This window comes from Corythoichthys intestinalis, chromosome 6, assembly GCF_030265065.1.
Source record: "Corythoichthys intestinalis isolate RoL2023-P3 chromosome 6, ASM3026506v1, whole genome shotgun sequence".
NCBI classification, from domain to species: domain Eukaryota; kingdom Metazoa; phylum Chordata; class Actinopteri; order Syngnathiformes; family Syngnathidae; genus Corythoichthys; species Corythoichthys intestinalis.
The window spans coordinates 18,985,686-19,010,040 of record NC_080400.1 but is presented as its reverse complement, the minus strand read 5'-3'; the positions used below and the strand labels follow the sequence as shown (position 1 = coordinate 19,010,040).

General features: G+C 39.0%; 1 protein-coding gene across 1 annotated transcript in view; it reads right to left on the bottom strand.

The window, feature by feature from the left end:
- kmt2a (lysine (K)-specific methyltransferase 2A) overlaps nt 1–24,355 on the bottom strand; it is a 132,111-nt gene that overhangs the window by 27,984 nt on the left and 79,772 nt on the right. The window contains 10 exon segments of the mRNA XM_057839548.1: nt 2,420–2,557; nt 2,635–2,729; nt 4,223–4,437; nt 13,272–13,345; nt 13,459–13,569; nt 15,367–15,543; nt 18,473–18,657; nt 19,008–19,121; nt 22,002–22,122; nt 22,404–22,502. Of these exon segments, the coding sequence (XP_057695531.1) occupies nt 2,420–2,557; nt 2,635–2,729; nt 4,223–4,437; nt 13,272–13,345; nt 13,459–13,569; nt 15,367–15,543; nt 18,473–18,657; nt 19,008–19,121; nt 22,002–22,122; nt 22,404–22,502 (1,329 nt within the window).

The following is a 24,355-nucleotide window of genomic DNA, read 5'->3' as shown; positions in this document are numbered from 1 at the left end:
AACAGACAGGTAGTTAACTTGTCAGCAGATTTGAATTGCATACCACAGATGTCGACAAAAGCTTTGCCCCGGGACATAAATTACACATTACATGCAGGTTCTTTCCTTTAATTTCGACAAACTTGAAATAGTGTCTATATCTCCACCTCTTAAAGGACGATTTTTCTTCTGAATCCTCTGCCATCCCGACCCTGTGCATCTGTTTTGCGTGTGTGTTTGCCGCACGCACTGTTCCGGTTTGCTTGTGAAATCACCGGCTCTGATTGGCTTTCCACGACACATGACTCTAACCCTCAGCCAATCACAATCACTTCCATCGCATCTGTATATCCTGGTTGCCTCTCTTTTTTTCCTCCCCAGACAAAACTTTTTGTCTCTTTTGTCGCTCTGCCATCTTTGCAGCATTCGCGCGAAAATATTCGCATCAACTTCCGTCTTTATAATGAATGAGGAAAGTGGGAAGCGACGTATGCCGTAAAGCAGTCAGCACATTTGTAGTTTTTTTTGTGTGGCAGGGTTCCTGCCACCCTCCTCAAAGTTAGTTAGTGCAGGTGAAAGCGATACAGACCCCCCCTCAAGATTTAAAGGCAGTATCATTCAACTAGTTGTCAGTTGACATATTATCACAAATGTTATGAAAATATTTTATAAAGGTTGAAATGTTACCTAGTGTTGCTTTAATGTGCATATGTAATTATTAATGGTGTATGAGCAACATATGAGGTTATGCAGCCAGCTCTTAGCTCTAAAAAATACCAATTAAAAACCATATTATTTTCATCCGATTGTGAAAAAAAAAATGACACGCTCTGGCCCGATTTCCGATCACATGATCAGTTTGTGAACATCCCTAATCTTTACGCCTCTACATGCTCAGGCCCTATTTCCGATCACATTATCGGTTTGTGGTCATCCCTAATCTTTACGCCTCTAGATTATTTTGTTGCTTGCCCTTACCTCATTCCCTTTCATTGAGTTGTAGACATCAAATGAATTTCAACTGAGAAGACTAGCATTGAGTGTAGGGCTGCAGCTATCGAATATTTTAGTAATCGAGTAATCGACTTAAAATTCTATCGATTAATCGAGTAATCGGATAAAACATATTTTTTCTTAGGAAAAGCGCAATTATAAATATACATGAGAAAACAAGACATTTCATCTAATATTGAACCATTTTCAGTCAATCAATGTCTTTATTTTCGATGTACTTTGTTGAAAACAGCCAACAATTGCATCTCAGATGTGACTAGACTAAAAAAAAAAAAAGACATCATTCACTGCTTTCACTCAAAAAACTTCTAGTTCTTATAAAAAATATATGTATATTTCTTACCTAAAAATGTCATGACGCTTGATAACACACATCACTTAAAAGTTAGGTGTTTTTCCCACTTGGTTCAATTGAATTTCCATTTGTGTCAAGCTATTTTTAGGTTCTAGTTAAGTTTTAAGTTCGTCTAAACTGTAAATCCTGATAGGATTTTTAGTTTTTTCTGTTTTCAATATAAATATATGATACCTGCTGTATTGGATGACATTAGGGACCAGTGCTACTTGGTGTTTTATCCAGCAATGACTACTAAGCTAAAATTGACAGTTAGCATTATTAAGTTTTTATCTACACCCTCAACACTATACAGCGCTATGTTTTCACAGATGAAATAATACTGCTTTAAGATGGCGGCTGTTTACCAACGCCGGCGACTCTCATTTCACATCTTGTTATATGTAAATGATATCTATGAGACTCATCAGCCGCTATCTGCTACCACCGTAGCATCAGATGCTACCTGCTACCACCGCCATGCGGGCGTACTTTTTAGCAGCTGTCGGCTGCAGTCAGGTATTTATTGCTTCGTCCTCTACGCACATGACGTCAGCGCGTTGTCCCGCATTAAAAGTAGTCGGGCAAAACGTGATGCTTAGAGCTGGAAAAATTAAACGATTCCTCGAGGTGAATAAAATTACTTGGGTCAGTTTTTAAACTCGAGTTGCTCGAGTATTCCTTCCAGCTCTAATTGAGTGATCGTGTTTCATTGCCATTAGGGGCAATAGATGCCTAATCCAATTTGACTGGGGGGCTGGGAGCGATTATTCGATCAATGCCAGTCGAAATGGACTGGATGTCTATCGTCGTCAATGGCAGACAAAGAGTCAATACTTCAAAAAAAAAAAAAAAAAACATTTTAAAAACCTTCTAAAATTGATGCATTAGCGCCCGATTTGCGATCACGTGAGCAGATCAGGGACATCCCTAGAAAATACTTTAAGTTATGTACAGTATTTTGCCCCAATTGTGCTGGTCTTAAATGTGATAGGGCACAGAGTTCTAAATACCTGCAAACTACAGCCAAACAACAAATCACTGACTTTTTTAAACTATGTAAAATAAGGGCGATATTCCCTTGTGTCTTACCACTTGTCTTCCCCTGAGAACAGCCATGTGTACATTTTTCAGGGCGCTGTCATCGTCCTCAAAAACCTCCGCTGACCACAATGCGCAGTTGACATGTGTCCACTCATTCTGTCCAATGTACAGCAATCTGCCACACTCCTGGTATCATACAGAAAATGTCATACATGAGCACTACATATGTTACCGGATATGGATGAAGTAAACTAGTTACTCACGTTTGTGTTTTCATCTCCGTATTTTAGACACAATGCGCATTGCCTGTTATCACTAACACCGGGTGGAGGAGGAAGCTCTGGACTGTCGTCACAATCTGTAGATAAATTAAGTTAAATACATCAGTTGGACATAGTGTACAAACAGAACATTTGACTGTATTCACAAACTGGATGGATGGATGGATGGATGGATGGATGGATGGATGGATGGATGGATGGATGGATGGATGGATGGATGGATGGAACTTTTAGATCTGAAACGATTACTCAAATAATTCGAGTAACTCGATTTTAAAAATTGATCGAGGAATTTTCTCCACCCCGAGGAATCGTTTAATTTTGCCAGTTCTCAGCATGACGTTTTGCCCGCACTACTTTTAATGCAGCGCAACGCTGTGACGTCTCGTGCGTACAGGAAGAAGACGGCGGTATAATATATTTGATTTCAACCATGCATGAATATATAGGTAACGACGAAGAAGCCGACTAAAGCGAAGAGAATGGCACCAAGAAAAAGCAAAAAATGTCAAAAGTTTGGGGAGCATTTTAAGCTGGACACCAAGGCGAACACAGTTTCATGTATTCACTGTAAGACAGTGCTTGCATAACACTACAGCACGTCTTCAATGCTGCAGCTCCACCAAAGGCACCCCGTTTATTCCAAGAGCCGAGGAGCGATACTCGGGACAAGGTAAAATGAAATTAATGTAGCGCTAATACTGTACATAAGATTAACTTTACTGTACCTTGCTAACGTAACGTTATCCCTGCAGGGGGCTAGGTTTCTATTAATTATGACTACTGTTGATGCATGGCTAACGTGTCTTTCATAGAAGCTTTATCTAACCTGTAAAAACACAGCGCTGTAGGGTGATGAGGGTGTAAAATAAAAACATAATAAAACTAACTGTCAATGTTAGCTCAGTAGTCATTGATGGATAAAAAACCAAGTAGCACTAGTGCCTAACGTGCTCCAATACAGCAGGTATCATACATTTACTTTGAACACTGCAAAAACTTAAAATCAGGACTTTAGGACTTACAATTTAGACTAACTTAAAACTCAACTAGAACTTAAAAATAGCTTGAGACAAATGAAAATTCAATTGAAACACGTGGGAAAACATCCAACTTTTAAGTTATGTGTGTTATCAAGTGTAATTAAATTTTTAGGTAAGAAATAACAATTGAATTTTTTTTAATAAGATCTTGATTTTTTTGAGTGAAAGCAGTGAATTTGTTGGGTTTTTTTTCCTGGTCACATCTGAGATGCAATTGTTGGCTGTTTTCAACAATGTACATCTAAAATAAAGGCATTGATTGTTTTAAAAACAGTTCAATATTAGTTGAAATGCCTTGTTTTCTCATGTATATTTATAATACCTCTTTACCTAAAAAAAAAAAAAAAAAAAAAAAAGACAGCGTGTAAAACTGTACAAAATGTTAGTCAGGCCGAAGACAATCACATTTTTAGAACCATTTAAATGAGTAAGAAAATTAAACATCAACATATTCTCTGCTCTGTGGAATTAATTAGAAATGCTAGAATAGAGTGATTCATTGGTATTTAAGTGTGTGTGTGCCATACCTGGTATGAGTAGAGGTACTGGCGGTAGAGGCGGAAGGACTGGGGGAGGGATTGCTTGAGTGTCTGGTTCAACAGAGTTCTTGGGGCAGGGGGCTGGAATGATGTTTTTGATGAGGTGGGGGTGCTCAGAGCGGGACAGCTCCAGTCTTTCCTGCCACTGGGCGTAGTTGTGGTCCAGAGATGGGGGCAGAACAGCATTGGGAAGAAGACCGCTGCTGAGGACAATAGCATACACAAGATAGTCAACACTGAAAGCAAAACTTAAATCACTTTCTATTTTCTGTGATTTTGGCGAAGCCACTGGACCAAAGCGATAGTGTTTTGCTTAACAGCCAACCACATTTTGCATGAGGAACTGAATAACCCATGAGGACAAGTGTCGTAAAGTCCTGAAGTCGGACTGAACTACATTTGTGTTTCCAGGGGTTTTGCGAAGGACGAATAATGACGAGGTAATGAATCTAAATGAGACTAAACAATATCATATGACAATGTAACAAATAGGTAAAACAGTATGCCGTAAAGCACAGGTGTCAAACCGATTCCAGAAAGGGCCAAGTGGGTGCTGGATTTTGTTCCAACCGATACCGTGCAGAGAGTTTAACCAATGAACTTTCTACTGAAACAAGCAGCACCTGACAAAGTTTAACTGATTACACATGCAGAAGATCTGATTGGTGAAAAGGTGTCCTCTTCATTGGTTGGAAAGCAAACCTGCACCCACTTGGCCCTTTCTGGAATCGGTTTGACACCTGTGCCATAAAGCATGCACTCGACTCTTGCTGAGAATTAGCTTCTTATTACTGGTTACGATAAGTCTTGCTTTTCATTCAATTGCAAAGCTTCACAGTCCTTTAAAAAGTGTGGACTACAGCGAAACGAGACTAGTCATTCCTTAAAGGCTGCATTAATCCCGCCCATGAAACGCTGTTCGTGTCTGGGGTTCTATGGGCAGTGGGCAGGACACTCTGCTTCTCTGCATGATGATTGGATGATCTGTCTGGGGCTGTATCCCTTTTTGTTGACAGCGAAATGAGTGAATCAGTGATGTTGTTGTATTAACACCCGGGAGAAGACTTTTCCAATTTTCATTCAGTTGTTCTGGGTTGAACCACAAACTTTCATAATTGTTCTAGAGACACTTGCTTAAAATCGAGCTCCTATTTCTGGTGTTTTTTTTCCTATTGTAGCAACATGTGTGAGGAGACTTGACTTCTGGCACATTACCGTAATTTCCCGAATATAACGCGCACTTTTTTTCCCCAAAATCAACTTGTAAAATCATGGTGCGCGTTATAAACGGGTAAATGGATGGAGACAGAAATATATACAGTTTATATTAAATATATATATATATATATATATATATATATATATATATAAACCGATTTTTTTTTTATTGACACAGCCACGTTGTGTTGAAGAAACGTATGTGGCGACCCGTTGCCGACCATTACGGTACGTGACGTCACCATTTTGTTTCGGTAATACTTGACTCTAATCGGCCGAATGATTTCGTCTGTGTTAAATTCTGGTTTTTTCACTCTTCATAAAGCACAGAATTTAGTTTCTTGAAATCATTTGAGTCAACGTTTATTGCGGCTCCGCAACTCGGACCATAACAAATGTAAGCACACAGACTTCCTGTGTCCGTCAACTATATCTGTCCCTCGGGAAACTCAAACCCAAATAACAATATTTCCGACTGTTACTGTCGTGTTGACAGCGATGAGCTCTCACGGATTTCCGACTTACGTTCTCACTTTCATTTTACCGTAACAATCCATGGAAGAAACATTTATTCATCATGATGAAACGAGCAAGTTATACAGCAGCCTTTAAAAGAAAAGTCACATCTGTTTTGTTTTCTCCTAGATTCTGGTAAGTTGGAGAAGTCGTCAAATCATATTATTACCGTAAATATTGTCAGTTTATGGTAATGTTTTGAACTACCAATGTGCTATGCTTGTGCTGTGTTTCACTAGTCAGTAAAATGACATTTCTGTATCTGTACACGAGCTCTGTTTTCTTGTGTTCTTCTATTTATTGCTGCTAAAATTAGGGTGGGCGTTATAAACGGGTACAATAATTTCCCCTAGATTTTACAAGTAAATTTGGGGTGCGCATTATACACGGGTGTGCCTTATATTCGGGAAATTACGGTAGTTTCTTTCCTTACTGAGCAGCGGGTGCCACTGAGCCCACCATCCTCCTCGAAGCCGTTTAGTGGTTTTGTGATTAACATCGTAAATCGATGGTTAAAAATATGTTTAATGACGGTTGAAAAGTTATTAAGTGTGGCTTTAACAGCCTCTGAATAGAAAGTGAAGAAAATAAGAAAATGAATCAAAAGCTGTTGCATTGGGTCTCATACAATATGTTGTGTGGCTGTTAAACGCAAGTCAAAAAATATTTTAAAAAACAAATATTTTAGAAATAACCTTCTCCACTGTGCAATACAACAACCAACACCAATAAGAAAACACGCAAGCACAAGAGATAAAATAAACCCCAAAATGTAAAAAAAAAAAAATCAACTTTATTTGATCTTGAACTTATATCTCCTCATTGAACAGGTTAAGCCGAGGTAAATGAATTGTATTTAGAGGACAAAACTAGCAAAATGTGCACAAATGCATTGTCAACTTCTCTAAATAATAAAATAATAAAAGCGCTTTATGTACTAGGGGTGTGACAATATATCGAAAAGGTGATATAACAATTCTTTGTAGCTCAAAAGGTTATTGATATGCTCCCACCAAGAATTAATATATTGTTTTTAAAAGATATCCCTGTTTAGAAAACAAAAACAAACCAACAAGTTGCCACCGAAATCTTCCATTAGAATAGTATCGATGTTAGCTCACTGGCTGCCATTGACTGCTCTACACATCCAATTCATTTCGACTGGATTTGACGTCTAGCGCCGTCAATGACATTGAAACCAGAGCATTCAAAGCCAGTCTTTTGTGGGCCTTTACAGGTCATTTTCTGTTAATTTTAGCACATTTTAGGGCATTTACAGGTTACTTCCTCCTGTTTATTTTGATTCACTTCCTACTCATTTGGGGACATTATTGAGTCACTTCCTTTTAAGTAACCTAAAATCAACAGGACGTGGCCACTAAATGCCCCAACAGGAAAAAGGATGTGACCAAAAAAAAAAAAAAGAAGAAAATGACGTGATATGTCCCAAAATGAACTCATAGCCTGGCGTTGGCTGACATCGTGAGCCTTGTATCACAAATAGTATCGTATCGTGAGGCACCCAGAGGTTCCTTCCACTATTATGTACTGTATCCCAAACACAGTCAAGATCCTTGGATTCATGCACAGAGCAATATCAAATTTCCAGAGTAGAAAGTTAGCAATGATGACGCCATCAATGAAATACACACACCCACAGCCTGAAATCTTGGTTCCACGTGATCGACCATTTGTTTTTCTTTCACATAACTTGACAGAGTGAAACCACAAGAAGACCACAAATATGAGTCAGTGAGTGCCACGTGATACTGTTACAGTTAGTCTCTCAATAAAGCCCGCAAACCAGGCAAAGCGAATAATGAATAATAAATGCGCTGGGAAAGCTGAGCGCTCCGCGGAGAGCACTGAGCATTTGTGATTAAGCGAGAACGTGTGAATGAGTGTGTGCAGCAAGTACAACTCCAATCGCTCACTAGCATCATATGGCTTCACGTGGCATGAATATTCATGCCGGAGGCCTATCAACTCGACAAGGAGCATCATTAATTCAATACAATCATTTCATTAGTCATTCTCAGAGTGAGAGTGCTCATTAGTAGCTGCTCTACTGCATCATAATATTCAGTTTAAATGCCTACAATCTGGTGCCGCCGAAAAACTGTTGACCTGTTCAGTTGTAGACATACCGTATTGGCCCGAATATAAGACGGCCCTGATTATAAGACGACCCCGTATTTTTCAAGACTCCAGTTTGAAAAAAAAAGACTTTTTGAACACCAAATTAATTTGTATACAGAAAATAATTACAGTACATCTGAAACAAATGATTATAATTAGGCGTGCACGATACCCATTTTTTTAAACCGATACCGATATCGATAACTTCCTGCTCCTCAAAGCCGATACCGATATCGATAACCGATATTAAATATATAATTTTTAAAATGTATAACCTGAGTTTTTGAACACCTGGAGGTTTAAAAATAATAATAAAAACTAGTGGTGGATTCAACATAGATTTGCCTTTGATCTCATCAGATTTTTCATAATGACATGAACAAAACGGTGCGGTTCACTTCTGCACTGCCCAACAGCCTGCTAAGAATGAATGCACTTCCATCAACCACGAGGCTTGGTCTTTCCTTGCTTTTATGGGAAGACACTCGTCTTAATATTGTGAAAGTACAACAGAAAAATACACATATTCATTACTCAATAAACAACAAACTGCACAATAAACTTATATACACAACTATTATATATATAGCATAGCACACTAGCTTGAGCTACTAAAGCATTGGGTGGCTTCTATAACACAACTTATGAAGTTCTGTACATATGACCCTTCACCACAGAAGTAAACATATATTACACATCCTTATGTTATAGTAAACATTAAATACTTACATATATTTCCGAGGTGGAAACGTAACAGAAAGCATTCACGACTGTCAATGCTGCCGCTTGACACCGCAATGTGTAAGTGATTGAACCAAACTACTGTAACAAAAAAACTGATGCAGGGAATTATTCTGACCAGCAGGTGGGAGCAATGGCCCGCAAATGGTCAACTGATTTCACATACTAAAAACGTTAAAGCCAGAACAGTACATATATAGATCCTATTATGAATGTTATTGGATTTATCGGGATGACGTCATAATTCCTATTATCGGACCGATAATTATCGGACCAATAATTATCGTGCGCCAGTATTTATAATATATTTGAGAGAAATAGCATGTTATTTTTCCTCATTCAAATCTTAATATCTGAAAATTTAAATATGTTAACTAAAGTGCAATCACATTCGTAAATGAATGGCTTCTGGTTTTTGAAATGTAAATAAACCAATCTATTGTGATAAAACAACAAAATTGCTATAACTGCATTAACCATCAAAGTGAAGTCTAACTGTAGTCTTGAAACAAATCTGAATAAGGAAAAACATTGCAATAAAATAATGCAAACTGGTTCAACTTGAGAGTAGCTGAGATCTGTCATGACAGAACATCGCTTCAATGATATCTGGCACCATCTAGCGTCATGAATGGGTATAACGTCTAGACAGCAAATATAAGACGACCCCCTTTTTTTCAGTCTTATTTCAATGCAAAAAAACACCGTCTTATATTCCGGCCAATACGGTAATTTCCGATTTATTCTATTGATCCTTTTCTGTAAGTTTATTATCTTTAGTCAATACAAAACTTAACATAAATTTACAGGGCAATCACCTATTCAATAGCTAGACTAAACCTCATTTGGCAGGAGGTAGATTATGGTCTTAACTAGGGGTTTGACAAAATATCGAAATGGTGATATGTCGTGATACTTTGTATCCCAAAAGCTTATCGATATGCTCCTGCCAAGAATCGAGATATCGTTTTAAAAAGGTGTCAATGTCTAAAAAAAATAAATAAATAAAAATGAACCAACAAGTTGCTACCAAAATCTTCCACCATGATAGTGTCTCAGCTAACACTAAGGCTGCATTGACGGTGCACGACGCCGAATCCATTTAGACAGGGAGCATTCGAAACCAGAGCATTTACAGTCATTCTGTCTGATTTTCAGGGCATTTACAGGTCATTTCCCGTTGAGTTTGAGTCACTGCCTATTCATTTGGGTGATTCCCAGGTCACTTCCTGTTCTGTTACTCAAAATAAACAGGAAGTGACCCGTAAAATACCCCACAATCAACAGGAGGTAACTGAAAATCAACAGGTAAATGACCGTAAATAGCCCAAAATCATTGGCTGCCACTGACGGCTATAGACGTTCAATCCGTTTGAAGTTGGAGGGATGGCAGCAAATGAACATTCTACACCTCTGCTTATAGGTGAGACGTTGTAGTTTTCTAAATTAACCATTCACATTCAAACTCGTAAAATGGGAGCCAGCCTAACTGTCACCCTCTAAAGTGCCAAAGGTGAATTTCAAAAACATTTAAGATGACCTTAATGTATTTTATTTGATTTTCAGGCCCTGATTCCAGTTCGGCTAAAGTCAGCAGGGACAGACTAATTCACCGACTACACTAATGAGCACAATCGCTATAGAAAATTAATGAAAGATGTGAATATGAAAGCATTATTGACCCCAGTTAAAATGTCAAGTAGTACTAAAACAACACTTCAAGTGCCACAAAAAAATGTTCTGTTAACAAAAAATAAAATAAAATAAAAATGCTCTATCTACTCAAGCAAAGCAATACAGGTACCGAAAAGAAAAAACATCAAGGCCAGAAAATGAAAACCATTGTATCACTTATTGTAGTGTAGTCTTTTCAGCAAAATTGAAAAAAATGACACCAATCAACGCTCCTCTGAGGGGGTTTGAGGCTAACTTTTTTTTTTCCCCTTGCTTCCAGTTACCTAGACGCCAATATCACCCAACTATCAAGCGGACGTATGGGTCTATTAAATCAGATTCGCACTGAAATCATTTTCATTACTCTGACTCGTGGGCCTTGACTGAGGCGTTTATCACAGCGGTAGTCCATGGAGATCCGCTCAAGTAGTTGTGTCAGTTTTGACTTGAAGGCTGAAATAGCTAAAGTTCTGATCACTCTTTTCATCCTTTGTCTGGGCAACATATCTCAGAGGACGTTGGCACACTCAAATCAACATATTCTATAAATATTAGCTTGCTGCAATCTGGCTGCTTCCTGCTAACACCACATGACTGTACGGTGTCTCTTTCTCTTGATTCTCCTCTGTAATTACACACCTTCGCTTCAGTAGTGGGGTGTGCTCAAATAACACAACTATTAAATACAAAATTGCTACACTGAAGAAAAAAACTACTCCAATTTAGAAATAATTACATCATTTCATCGTAAACCAGTGGTTTAAATTGTACGGATGTATCCAGGCTGCAAGTTTTTTCTGCCTGACAAGCACATTCATAGCAGTGTCGTTTTCGTCAACAATGACGATGACGAAAATATTTTGTCGACGAACACTTTTTTTCATGACGACGTGACTATGACGAGCTAAAAACGTAGCTTTGCGAGACTAGAACATAACGTGACCATAGACTTCATAATATATTGACGGGACACAGGGCCAATTCATAGGGGCTACTAGTTTATTTTTTTGATTGAAAATTTTACAAACTTAATTAAAACGAAAACATTGAGTGGTTTTAATATAAAATTTCTATAACTTGTACTAACATTTATCTTTTAAGAACTACAAGTATTTCTATCCATAGATCGCTTTAAAAGAATGTTAATAATGTTAGTGCCATCTTGTTGATTTATTGTTGTAATAAACAAATACAGTACTTATGTACAGTATGTTGAATGTATATATCCGTCTTACCTTTCCATTCCAACAATAATTTACAGAAAAATATGGCATATTTTAGAGATGGTTTGAATTGCGATTAATTACGATTAATTCATTTTAAAGCTGTGATTAACTCGATTAAAAATTTTAATCGTTTGACAGCCCTAATATATATATATATATATATATGTTTTTTTTTTTTTTTTTTTAAGACATTGTACTGCCCAAAACAGTGCGTTTCCTTGTGCACTGCCCAACAGCCAGATTCAAAACACTACAAACTGTACAACATATTGTGACACTATTAACACAGAAACATACACATATTCAACACGCAATACACTACAAACTATATAACGCACTTACATACGCAACTATTATATAGATAACACAACTTGCTTGAGCTTCTACTAGCCTTAAGCATAGGCTGGCTTCTATAATACGACAACAAGACTTAAGTTTTGTACATATGACTTCTCTACAGAGGTATGCATATACTGTGCATCAATAGGCTACTGTAAACGTAAAATACTTACAGACATATATTTCAGAAACGTAGCAGAAAGCACGAGTGTCAATGCCACCGATAGACACAGCACTGTGCATGTGCCAAGTTAAATGACTTGTGAGCCAAACTTTGTCACAATATAGATGCAGTGAATTATTTTGACCGACAGGTAGCAGCAACACACAGCAAAAGGTAAAGTGGTATCCCACACTGGCCCATACAGACAGCACAGATGTATTGTTTAATTATACAAATTATACGTTAGTATCTTAAAATTAAAAAAAAAAAAATCTTATTTGTAAGGTGTGGCAGCTTTTATTTTGGTGTGGCGGTGCGCCATAATCTTTCATATGTAGGGGAAACCCTGAGATTTCCTCTAGTAAATCTAGACAAAGACACATTTTGACATGACTAAAATATGACTAAGACTAATAAGTATTTTCGTCCAAAAGACGAAAAGAAAAAAATTAAAAGCTGAAGCAGTTATTATGTTGGTTGATGCAATGTTATAAAACCACCACCAGGGCAATTGAGGACGTCGTCACTGTGTATTTGTATCAATGACGCGTTCTGCACAGGTGTTGGAACACTGGTCGGATACTGTTTTCAACCGCACACTCCATATTAGAGGAATACAGTATATAGATTACCAAAGATTTGCTGATGAAGACTCTCGAAAAGAATGTTGGGTCACCACAAGAGTGGCGAATACAAACCCTGACCGAAGAGGAATTGTTAGAAGTGGGAAACTTCAGACACCAATAAGTCTAAGTATAGATTCACCAATAAGTAAAATCTGCCAGCAAATGAAGACCCATGCTGACACACTCTCACGAAAGTGCAACAGACCATTTTGTTTGTTTGGTTGTTTTTTTATTCTTCTTCGAATGCTCCAAATTTTGAGATATTATGTTTTTTTCCGCTTTGCCCATAATAATAGGGGCCGGTATGTTGGAAATGAGTTTGACAACCCTGGTATAAACGGCCAAAGAAAGATGGTTATAATACTCAAGCATTGCAAGTTATAGCCGATACTCACTTGGCACAGACTTTTGGTCGTTCCCAGAAGCGGGACTGTTTCGCTTTGAACCAGGGAAAGATTCGATCCATTTGCTGAAACAGAATATTCAGCGCAGATTATTCATTGACCTTGTATTTGACATTCGGCAAGGAATATAAATGAATAGAAAGTCGCGTTTGAACAGTTGTGATGCAGCAATGCTTACCCGGATGAAGTAAGACTTGACCATGCTGTTGGCTTTTCTGCTTTCAAGCTGACCGCCATCACTGTTGAATGCTGTTTGGATGATTCGAGCAATGTCGTCACTAAACGCCAGCTGAAAAAAAGAACGGATACAACTGTAGTTGTGCCCTGACTTAGGATCATTCTACTAAAAATAGGTGAATTTCCCATTTAAATGTATAGAAAATGCAATAATCTGTTCCAGCTCGTCCATAAAACACCAATAAAAATGCTTTTAACAATAAATATGGCACTTAACAGTATTGTACTTCATAAAATCACAAAGTATTGAGATAAATATCTAGAATTTAAAGAATTAGGCAGTTTGCGAAGTAATGTTTTTATGATACTAATAATAATGCATGATCCTTAACTCTGTTTTATCTCATTATTCTTCCATTTCGCACCCAATGGTAATAAACTACTCCGACCCTTGGGCTGTCTGACAGAAGTTAGGGCAGGCAATTTGTACTATCGACCCTTCTGACCTCGTTCTCACACAGGTAAGTAGGGTGACGTTTGTTGTCCAAAGATATCAGGACAATGGGCACAGGTGAGAGCTGGAGTCAAACCCCAGAGCCTTCAATTACCGTATTGGCCTGAATATAAGACGGTGTTTTTTGCATTGAAATAAGACTGAAAAAGTGGGGGTCGTTTTATATTCGCGGTCTAGACATTATACCCATTCATGACGCTAAATGGCACCAGATATCATTGAAGCGACGTTCTGTCATGACAGATCTCAGCTTCTCTCAAGTTTAACCAGTTTGCATTATTTTATTGCAATGTTTTTCCTTATTCAGATTTGTTTCAAGACTACAGTTACAGTTAGACTTCACTTTGATGGTTAATGCAGTTATTGTAATTTTGTTGTTTCATCACAATAGATTGGTTTATTTACATTTCAAAAACCAGAAGCCATTCATTTACGAATGTGATTTGAATGAGGCAAAATAACATGCTTTTTCTCTCAAATAAATTGTTGTAATCATTTGTTTCAGATGTACTGTAATTATTTTCTGTATAAAAGTTAATTTGATGTTCAAAAAGTCCTTTTTCAAACTTCAGTCTTGAAAAAGAGGGGGTCAGGGCTGTCTAATATTCGGGCCAACCCTCTCAACCAACCGCTTAATCACCTGTGCCACTGTTGCCCCAACCAGTTAAGCCTCTTCATCTTGTTTGTGTACTTTGGCCAACAGGTGGCAGAATGATCCATACAAAGGTGTACAGTAGTAGTCACAAAATGCCTGTGAGTATTGTGTAACTGTCTGTCTACATGTATTGCTGCATCAATTATACTTCAATATCTGTTAGGGTTGTCTTAACTTCACAGCATTGATGATGGTTTCATTTAGGGTTTTCCCAATCCGATAATCAGTATCGGCACCCGATATGGCAATTTTTGGAGTATCGGACAGTATCGGATTTGGTGACAAAATCGGATCCAAACCAGGAGTCACGTTTTTTCAGCCCCATGGTGCTTTTCGGCTGCTCTAAATCAAACTACGAGGCAAATATGTCCGCTGACTGCGACTACTGCTCCTTAGAAACTAATGATACAAACAGAGCATTGAGTAATCTTCTTGAGGAGGTACCAGCAGAGCTCGGTTTAATACAAAGAAACAGACGGATCGATATCGGCAAAAGGTATCTTGAAAAAAATCAGATCAGATGGCAAATCCAAAAAAATCAGCATCTGGACATTCCTAGTTTCATTAGCGCACTCATGGCAATTTTTTTATTGTTAGCAGTAATGTTCAGAAAGAGCTGGAGGGGTCTCAGATAAATTTGTTTTATTACATAGAATTCTCTTGTGTATTGACTAATAATGTTTCTGTAGTAAACTGAACAACATCCCCTGCAACTTAAAAAGATAACACACAGTACATACCACAGACTTGTAAAGTCCCTTATCCATCTTTTTCTCCACAGACTCCAGGTCTGCAGGGGAGTTGCTGGGGGCAGCAGAAGGGGGTTCAGTCAGGACTGGCGGATCTGGGCCCTCAGGAGAGCGACGAGATGGAAGACTCTCTTCGGTCTCAGGGTTCAGTTCCGGAGGTTTTACCACCTACGCCAAAGAGTACGAGTTGTGTTTTGACAGTAGCGCTAATCAGTTGTTTGCAGTTGCTTTGACTGCTCAGAAATTCATTTCAATGTTTAGTACCTTTGGCAAGCATAAAAGAAATTCGGAAAACAATTTGGACCAAAAAAATCCAAAGTCCCACCTAGTGACTAGCGGTATGACAATATACTGAAAAGGGGGGGAACTACTGTGAAGGTTAGGATCAAGAGCTTGTCTGTCTGTGCATTATGGATGCAAAACTGATGCTACAACAATCTAATGATATACAGTACTAGCAAGCAGCGTGGCCAACAAATTCATAGGGGTGGCATGGTGACTGCCCAAAATGGCTATCAAGATACTCACCGAGAATCATCGATACAGTAGGGCAAATAAGTATTTAGTCAACCACCAACTGTGCAAGTTCTCCTACTTGAAAAGATTCGAGAGGCCTGTAATTGTCAACATGGGTAAACCTCAACCATGAGAGACAATGTGGGGGAAAAAAAACAGAAAATCACATTGTTTGATTTTTAAAGAATTTGTTTCCAAATTAGAGAGGAAAATAAGTATTTGGTCACCTACAAACAAGCAACATATCTGGCTGTCAAAGAGGACTAACTTCTTCTAATGAGGTCTAACGAGGCTCCACTCGTTACCTGTATTAATGGCACCTGTTTTAACTCATTATCGGTATAATGATTGACATACATGTTTGATGTATGTACCATGTCTGAATGTGCGTCTTTAGTTGTATGGGGGACGGGAAACTGATAAGCATATGCTTCCTCCTGCCCGCCTTTGTCTTCTTCTTCGGTTCCTTCGGGCAAATCATATCACATTTTGTAATTGTCAATGATTGTTAATGATACCGATGATGATGACAATAAAATTTCCCCCCCCAAAAAAAAAATATACAACTGTGCACAAGCTCAGTCAGTCACACTCCAAACTCTACTATGGCCAAGACCAAAGAGCTGTCGAAGGACACCAGAGACAAAATTGCACCAGGCTGGGAAGCTTGAATCTGCAATAGATAAATCGCTTGGTTTGTAAAGAAATTAACTGCGGGAGCAATTATTAGAAAATGGAAGACATACAAGACCACTGATAATCTCCCTCGTTCTGGGGCTCTATGCAGGATCTCACCCCGTGGCGTCAAAATGATAAGAAGAACGGTGAGCAAAAATCCCAGAACCACATGGGGGACCTAGTGAATGACCTACAGAGAGCTGGGACCACAGTAACAACGTCTACTATCAGTAACACAATGCGTCGCCAGGGACTCAAATCCTGCACTGCCAGACGTGTCCCCCTGCTGAAGAAAGTACACGTCCAGGTCCATCTGCGGTTCGCTAGAGAGCATTTGGATGATCCAGAAGAGGACTGGGAGAATGTGTTATGATCAGATGAAACCAAAATAGAACTTTTTGGTAGAAACACAGGTTCTCGTGTTTGGAGGAGAAAGAATACTGAACTGCATCTGCAGAACACCATACCCACTGTGAAGCATGGGGATGGAAACATCATGCTTTGGGACTATTTTTCTGCAAAGGGACCATGACCATGGGGCCATGTATCGAGAGATTTTGAGCGAAAATCTCCTTCCATCAGCAAGGGCATTGAAGATGAGACGTGGCTGGGTCTTTCAGCATGACAATGATCCCAAACACACAGCCAGGGCAACAAAGAGGTGGCTTCATAAGAAGCATTTGAAGGTCCTGGAGTGGCCTAGCCAGTCTCCAGATCTCAACCCCATAGCAAATCTGTGGAGGGAGTTGAAAGTCCGTGTTGCCCAACGACAGCTCCAGAACATCACTGCTCTAGAGGAGATCTGCATGGAGGAATGGGCCAAAATACCAGCAACAGTGTGTGAAAAGCTTGTGAAGAGTTGGCCTCCATTATTGCCAACAAAGGGTACATAACAAAGTATTGAGATTAAGTTTTGGTATTGACCAAATACTTATTTTCCACCATGATTTTCAAATAAATTCTTTAAAAATCAAACAGTGTGATTTTCTGTTTTTTTTCTCCACATTCTGTCTCTCATGGTTGAGGTTTACCAATGTTGACAATTACAGGCCTCTCGAATCTTTTCAAGTGGGAGAACTTGCACAATTAGTGGTTGACTAAATACTTATTTGCCCCATTGTATATCGTTTTTCAAAGGTGCCACTGTATTTTTTTTTTTTTTTTTTTTTTTTTTAGGAACCAACAAGTTGCTACCAATATCTTACATTCAAATAGTGTCTACGTTAGCTCACTGGCTACCACTGACGGTGCTAGACATCCAATTCATTTTGACTGGAGTGGACGTCTAGCGCAGTCAATGGCACTGAAACCAGAGCATTCACAGCCAGTCTTTTATGGGCATTCACAGGTCACCTGCTGAGTTTTGAGTCACTTCCTATTCGCTTGGCGACATTCTTGAGTCACTTCCTTTTCAGTGACTCAAAATTACTAGGAAGTGACCTGTAAATGCCTCGAAATCAACAAGAAGTGACCCGCAAATGCCCCAAAAAGAAAAGGAAGTGCCGAAAATGACGTGAATCACCCCAACATTAACTCATTCCCTGGCATTGGCTGCCACTGATGACCATAGACGTCTAATCCGTTTAAAGTGGGAGGGATGGCAGCGAATGAACATCCCAATTCAAATGGACGTCTACTAGAGATAACCTCATTCCAGTTCACAGCTTGCGGATGAAAACATCTTGTTTTTCTTTTTATTAGTTGTTTGTAGAATGATTTTCAGACCCACAAATCGGTAATTGTTGTATCGCCATATCGGGAGATTATCGTTATCATAAGCCTTGTATTGCACATCGTATGTTATCGTGAGGTACCGGAGGTTCTCACCCTAACTAGTGAAACCTTCGCATAGTCCTCAAATATTGACTTATCATGTGAAACTTAATTGGCCGGTGTTTCAAACCTTTCTATAGCGCAGGAGGTGAGCGGAGGTGCGTGAGTTGAGCAGTGCAGTGAGGACGTGGCGAATGCGGCCCTGGAGTTCCCCCTCCAGCGCTGTGCGCCACTCCACCGGATGGTGGTCTGTACATTTGGTACACGTGTAGGCAACACTTTCTGGCAACTTTGACAGCAGCTCATACATTTCATCTGAAAGAAAGCGGTTGATGACGGCTCATTATCCTGCCCATTAATGGCCTAATCATCTTTCAACAGCTCATCAATATGACAACTGTTGAGGGACAATTTGTCAGCATGTTTGAATAGGCTCTGACAGCACAAAGCAAGATGTAACAAAAAAATATACAATAAATGATAAGGGTGTAACGGTTCACATTTAATGAATGGTTTCAGTTTTGCATTTTTGTTTCGGTTCACTAACAAACTCTGCGAGAGTTTCCGCACTGACGCCTTAAAGGCTTGTTTATACCTGACGCTTCCGTGTGGGTTTCACGCAGAAAAATGACGTCATATCAGCGACCACGCTAGAGTATACCAACCTGTCAGGCTCTCACACTTAGCATGAACCCAACGGTCGCAGCGTCCACACTGCATCGTCTTGCTCTCGTGGTCCTTGTCGTCATAGCACTTATTGCAAAGTGGGCAAGGGTTCCCTGTGAAAATGAATAAAAATGAAAAATGTCATCTTTTTTCACCTCAACAAGCAAAACTTCCAAGATGCAGATGGAATTCCTCCTCTTTCTTTACTTGTTCTTGACCCATTCATTGGTTTAGATGTTTATATTTGTCAACTGCAACACCACAAATGCCACAAAAGTATACTCTGTTCGTTAAATTCATTTTTAATGGCCAAATTCAAGCACTTTTTAAGGACATTCAAGAACAATTTTCAGTTTTCCAGGACCTAATAAACAATATCCCAAGGTTTTTTTTTGTTTGTTTTTTGTTTTTTACGATGAGGCAGAAAATAAATATGGTGCCCTCTCACAAGTATGCAAACATCTTCCAAAATGTTCTACAACCCCAGAGGCTCGAGAAATTTTGTTTGAAAGGTGGCGATTCTGAAACCCTATGGGGGCGTTGGTGCTTTACCAGCAACAGTGAGCTTTTGTAGAAAGCTCACTCTTAATGCGTCCTATAGTAGAGGTGCTGGCGTAGTGATAGCATACTGTTCGGTAGACCGAGGAAACCTTGATAAATGCGCTTTCTTGAAGTTTGGGAGCCTTGAAAAATTGCTTTCAATACTCTAATTGCTAAGCTAAATGATATCTCCATATACGTTTGTGTGGAACTGTAGTTCACAACATCAAAAATCTACTCCGTTCTGGCCGAAACTAGTAAAGCTCTTTACTCTATTACAAGGTATTCTACTCCTTGAAATACAGTGGTATAAAAAAGTATATAAACCTCTTGAAATTTCTCACATTTCTGCATAAAATCACCATCAAGTGTGATCTGATCTTTGTCAAAATCACACAGATGAAAAAAAACTGTCTCCCTTAATTAAAACCACCTGAACATTTATAGATTTTCATATTTTAATGAGGATAGTATGCAAACAATGACAGAACGGGGGGGGAGATAAGTAAGGGCAGTAATAACTTCAACCAGACACTTCCTGTAGCTGCAGATCAGTCTGGCACATCGATCAGGACTAATCTTGGCCCATTCTTCTCTACAAAACTGCTGTAGTTCAGTCAAATTCCTGGGATGTCTGGCATGAATCACTGTCTTTAGGTCATGCCAAAGCATCTCAATGGGGTTCAAGTCTGGACTTTGACTTGGCTACTCCATAACGTGTATTTTGTTCTTCTGAAACCATTCTGAAGTTGATTTACTTCTGTGTTTTGGATCATTGTGTTGTTGCAGCATCCATCCTCTTTTTAGCTTTAGCTGTCCGACAGACGGCCTCCGGTTTCCCTGCAAAATATTCTGATCAACTTTTGAATTAATTCCTCTATTAATGATTTTAAGTTTTCCAGGCCATGAGGAAGCAAAACAGCCTCAAATTATGAGGCTCCCTCCACCATTCTCCACGGTGGGGATGAGGTGTTGATGTTGGTGAGCTGTTCCATTAGCTGTTCCATAGTGTTTTACTCCCAAACATTCAACTTTGGTTTCATCAGTCCATAAAATATTTTGCCAAAACTTCTGTGGAGTGTCCAAGTGCATTTTTGCGAACATTTTTTTTTTGACAGCAGTGGCTTCCTCCGTGTAGTCCTCCGATGAGCACCATTATTGGCCATAGTTTTACATATAGTTATTGTGTGCACAGAGATATTGGACTGTGCCAGTGATTTCTGTAAGTCTTTAGCAGACACTCTAGGGTTCTTTTTTACCTCTCTGAATGTCCTGCGCTGAACTCTTGGCGCATCTTTGGTGGATGACCACTCTTTGGGAGAGAAACAAAAGTGCCAAACTCTCTCCATTTGTAGACAGCTTCTCTGACTGTCGATTGATGAACATCCAGACTTTCAGAGATGGTTTTGTATCCTTTCCCAGCTTTATACAAATCAACAATCCTTGATCGCAGGTCTTCAGACAGCTCTTTTGACCGAGCCATGGTGCACATCAGACAATGCTTCTCATCAAGACAATTGTTACCAGGTGTGTGTTTTATCGTGGGCAGGGCAGCTTTAAACCACTCATCAGTAATCGAGCACACACCTGACTTAAATTGTTTGGTAAAAATTGGTTTCAATTACGCTTTAAGTCTCCTTAGGCATAGGGTTCACTTATTTAACCCGTCATTGTTTGCATGCTATTCTCATTAAAATATGAAAACCTATAAATGTTTGGGTGGTTTTAGTAAAAGCAGACTTTGTTTTTACATCTGTGTGATTTTGACAAAGATCAGATCATATTTGGTGGTGATTTTGTGCAGAAATGTCAGAAATTCCAAAAGGCTCAGATACTTTTTCATACCACTGTAAGATATGTGACTGTTTTCTTGTCCAACAAGGGAAATCGAACAAGAGCCAGGCGAGGAAGCCGAGTCCTATTGAACATGTCCAGGAATAGTTTTAGTGCAAAAGAGATCCTCTTCATGATCTTCATGAGAAAATCTCTCTAACAACATAAATAAAAAGTCATCTGTTGTTAAGCTTTCAGGTTTGAGCCACTTTCTTGTCATTTGTTGCACATTTATTTTACCCTGGTACATAGAGGCTAAGGACAGGGGAATATCAATATTAAAAACCTTTTTCAGATAGCAATGAATGTCCAACCTGTATTTTTGTATAACCACACATTCCAAGAATATATGGAAATGCTTGGCTCTACTACCGCTTCATCACCACCATACATCTCCATGTGCCTAACATTTCCAAGCATTTTCAAGGACAAAATTCAAGCATTTTTCAAACCCTGACAACACGACTGTAAAGTCCAAGCATTTGAACTATTATGCTAGCATTAGCACTATTACATTACCATATCAGGCCAAAAAAAAAACAAATTCAGACTACAAAAATGAACCATAATCTACCCAAAGATGGCATTTAGTGGAGAAAAAAAAACTACCGACCACTCACCTTTAGCAAAGAGTTTGGCACAGTTGTGACACATGGAAAAGTCATGTGACCACTGGGCATCCCAGGATTTCCCAGGTTTGGTGGCTCCACAACGCTTACAGCGCACACACTTAGTGCATATCTGGAGGGGGGGAAAAAACAACAAGTTAGTGACTATAGTGCCCAAACGAGCAGGCAGTAGTGTAAAAAGGTGTTATGTGACACTGTGACAAAAGCTAAATGTTTTCGTAGTTGTTGTTTTGGAAGAAGCTGGATGAATTTTACACTAGTGTGCCAAAGCAGCAAACATCATGTGTGAACACCAGGGCGGGAAAAGAACTTGCTGGGGGAAAGTTGGGTGCAAGAGTGCAAACATAAAGGTGAGAAACTGTGTGCAGGAGGCACGGAGCCATGTAGTCATACCCAGACTTTCTTCTTTTTGGTGGGTCTTGCAGGGTGGTTTGGACCCAGGCACTCCGGGTGATAGCTGTTATGGCACTTATCACACTCCAGCAGCTGCTGCTATTGGGCCAAAGTAACATGAGATTGTGTAAATATTAGGGCTGTCAAACGATTAAAATTTTTAATCGAGTTAATCACAGCTTAAAAATTAATTAATCGCAATTCAAACCATCTCTAAAATATGCCATATTTTTCTGTAAATTATTGTTGGAATGGAAAGTTAAGATACAAGACTGACATAAACATTCAACTTACTGTACATAAGTACTGTATTTGTTTATTATAACAATAATCCACAAGATGGCATTAACATTATTAACATTCTTTCTGTTAAAGGGATCCACGGATAGAAAGACTTTAGTTCTTAAAAGATAAATTTGAGTACAAGGTATAGTAATTTTACATTAAAACCCCTCTTAATGCTTTCGTTTTAATAAAATTTGTACAATTTTCAATCAAAAAATAAACTAATAGCTCGCCATTGTTGACGTCACCGAGCGGGACGTCACATGGGCTCCCTGCCGTTCTTCCACAGTGTCTTTAACTACGTAAGATAGTGATTGAAATACACCACAAGCTGTCAATGGGGAGTTTTGAATGAATTAGAGATCTAAAGTTTTAAGTGTATTTTGCATAGCTATTTTGATTGGGAATGCCAGTTCTCTTTGCATTGAGCGCTTTTCTTTTTATGAACATTATTTTTATTTTTGAGAGATAGGAATATTATTTTTGTTGTGCTTTCACTAAATGAAACTGTAGCGACTTAACTGTTCCGCCCAAATGCATGATGGGCAGTTGGGGAACCATGACTGTCAGTGGTGGCTGCAAATGGTATACGGTATGTTCTGCATTGTGTTCAGTTAAGCGTGTTACGAAAAAGATCGACTTCTGTGAGAGATAGTAATATTATTTTTACTGAGCTTTCACTAAATGATGCTGTCGCGACTCAACTGTTCCGCCCAAATGCATGCTGGGAAGTTGGGCAACCATGACTGTCAGTGGTGGCTGCAAATGGTATACAGCATGTTCTGCATTGTGTTCAATTAAGCACGCTAAGAAAAAGATTGTCTCCTGTCATTCTTCCCCACGTCGTTCGCCACAATACTTGACTTACCAAAGCTTAAGCCAATAAAAGGCGCGGTCCAATGAACGCCTGTGTCCACTCGCATTTCTCTGCCTCTTCGCTCTCAATGTGCTAAAACTGTGTCATTGTAAACTGTTTGAGGCAACGCATGAACAGGTCACTCCATGTATGTGTTAATTGCGTCAAATATTTTAACGCGATTAATTAATTCCCGTCCGTTAACGCGATAAACTTGACAGCACTAGTAAATATCAAATATGGCGTCATTACACACAGATAATAATGAAATAATCCCAACCCCTAATGCTGGTCTTTTAGTGACTTTTAGAGATTAAAAAATGTCTGCATGTTCCACAACATTCTTTCTTCGGAGTTTCTACCAGAGGAAATTTCTAAATTTTGACCAAAGTTGTTTTGAGGCACAGCTGATTTGCAACTCGATTCCAGTCCTCCACGTCCATCATCATCTGGGTGATTCTCATGAAGCTAAACTAAACTACCGTATTTTCCGCACTATAAGGCATATCAGAATATAAGGTGCACCTTCAATAAATGGCCCATTTTAAAATTGTTTTAATTCATAAGGCGCACTGCATTATAAGGCGCAGTAGTAGTAGTTGTTGGGATTGAATTATGCAACCACTAGATAAAGCTGCGTTAAGGGGAATGTCATGCCATGCCATGCATGATTAACTAATATTGATCCATATATATGGCGCATCAAGTTTTAAGGCGCACCATCGGCTTTTGAGGATTATTTTAGTAGTCGATAAATCTATCTCTAGTTAGTTCGAATAAACGAGTAATGGGATTAGGAACATTTATAGTT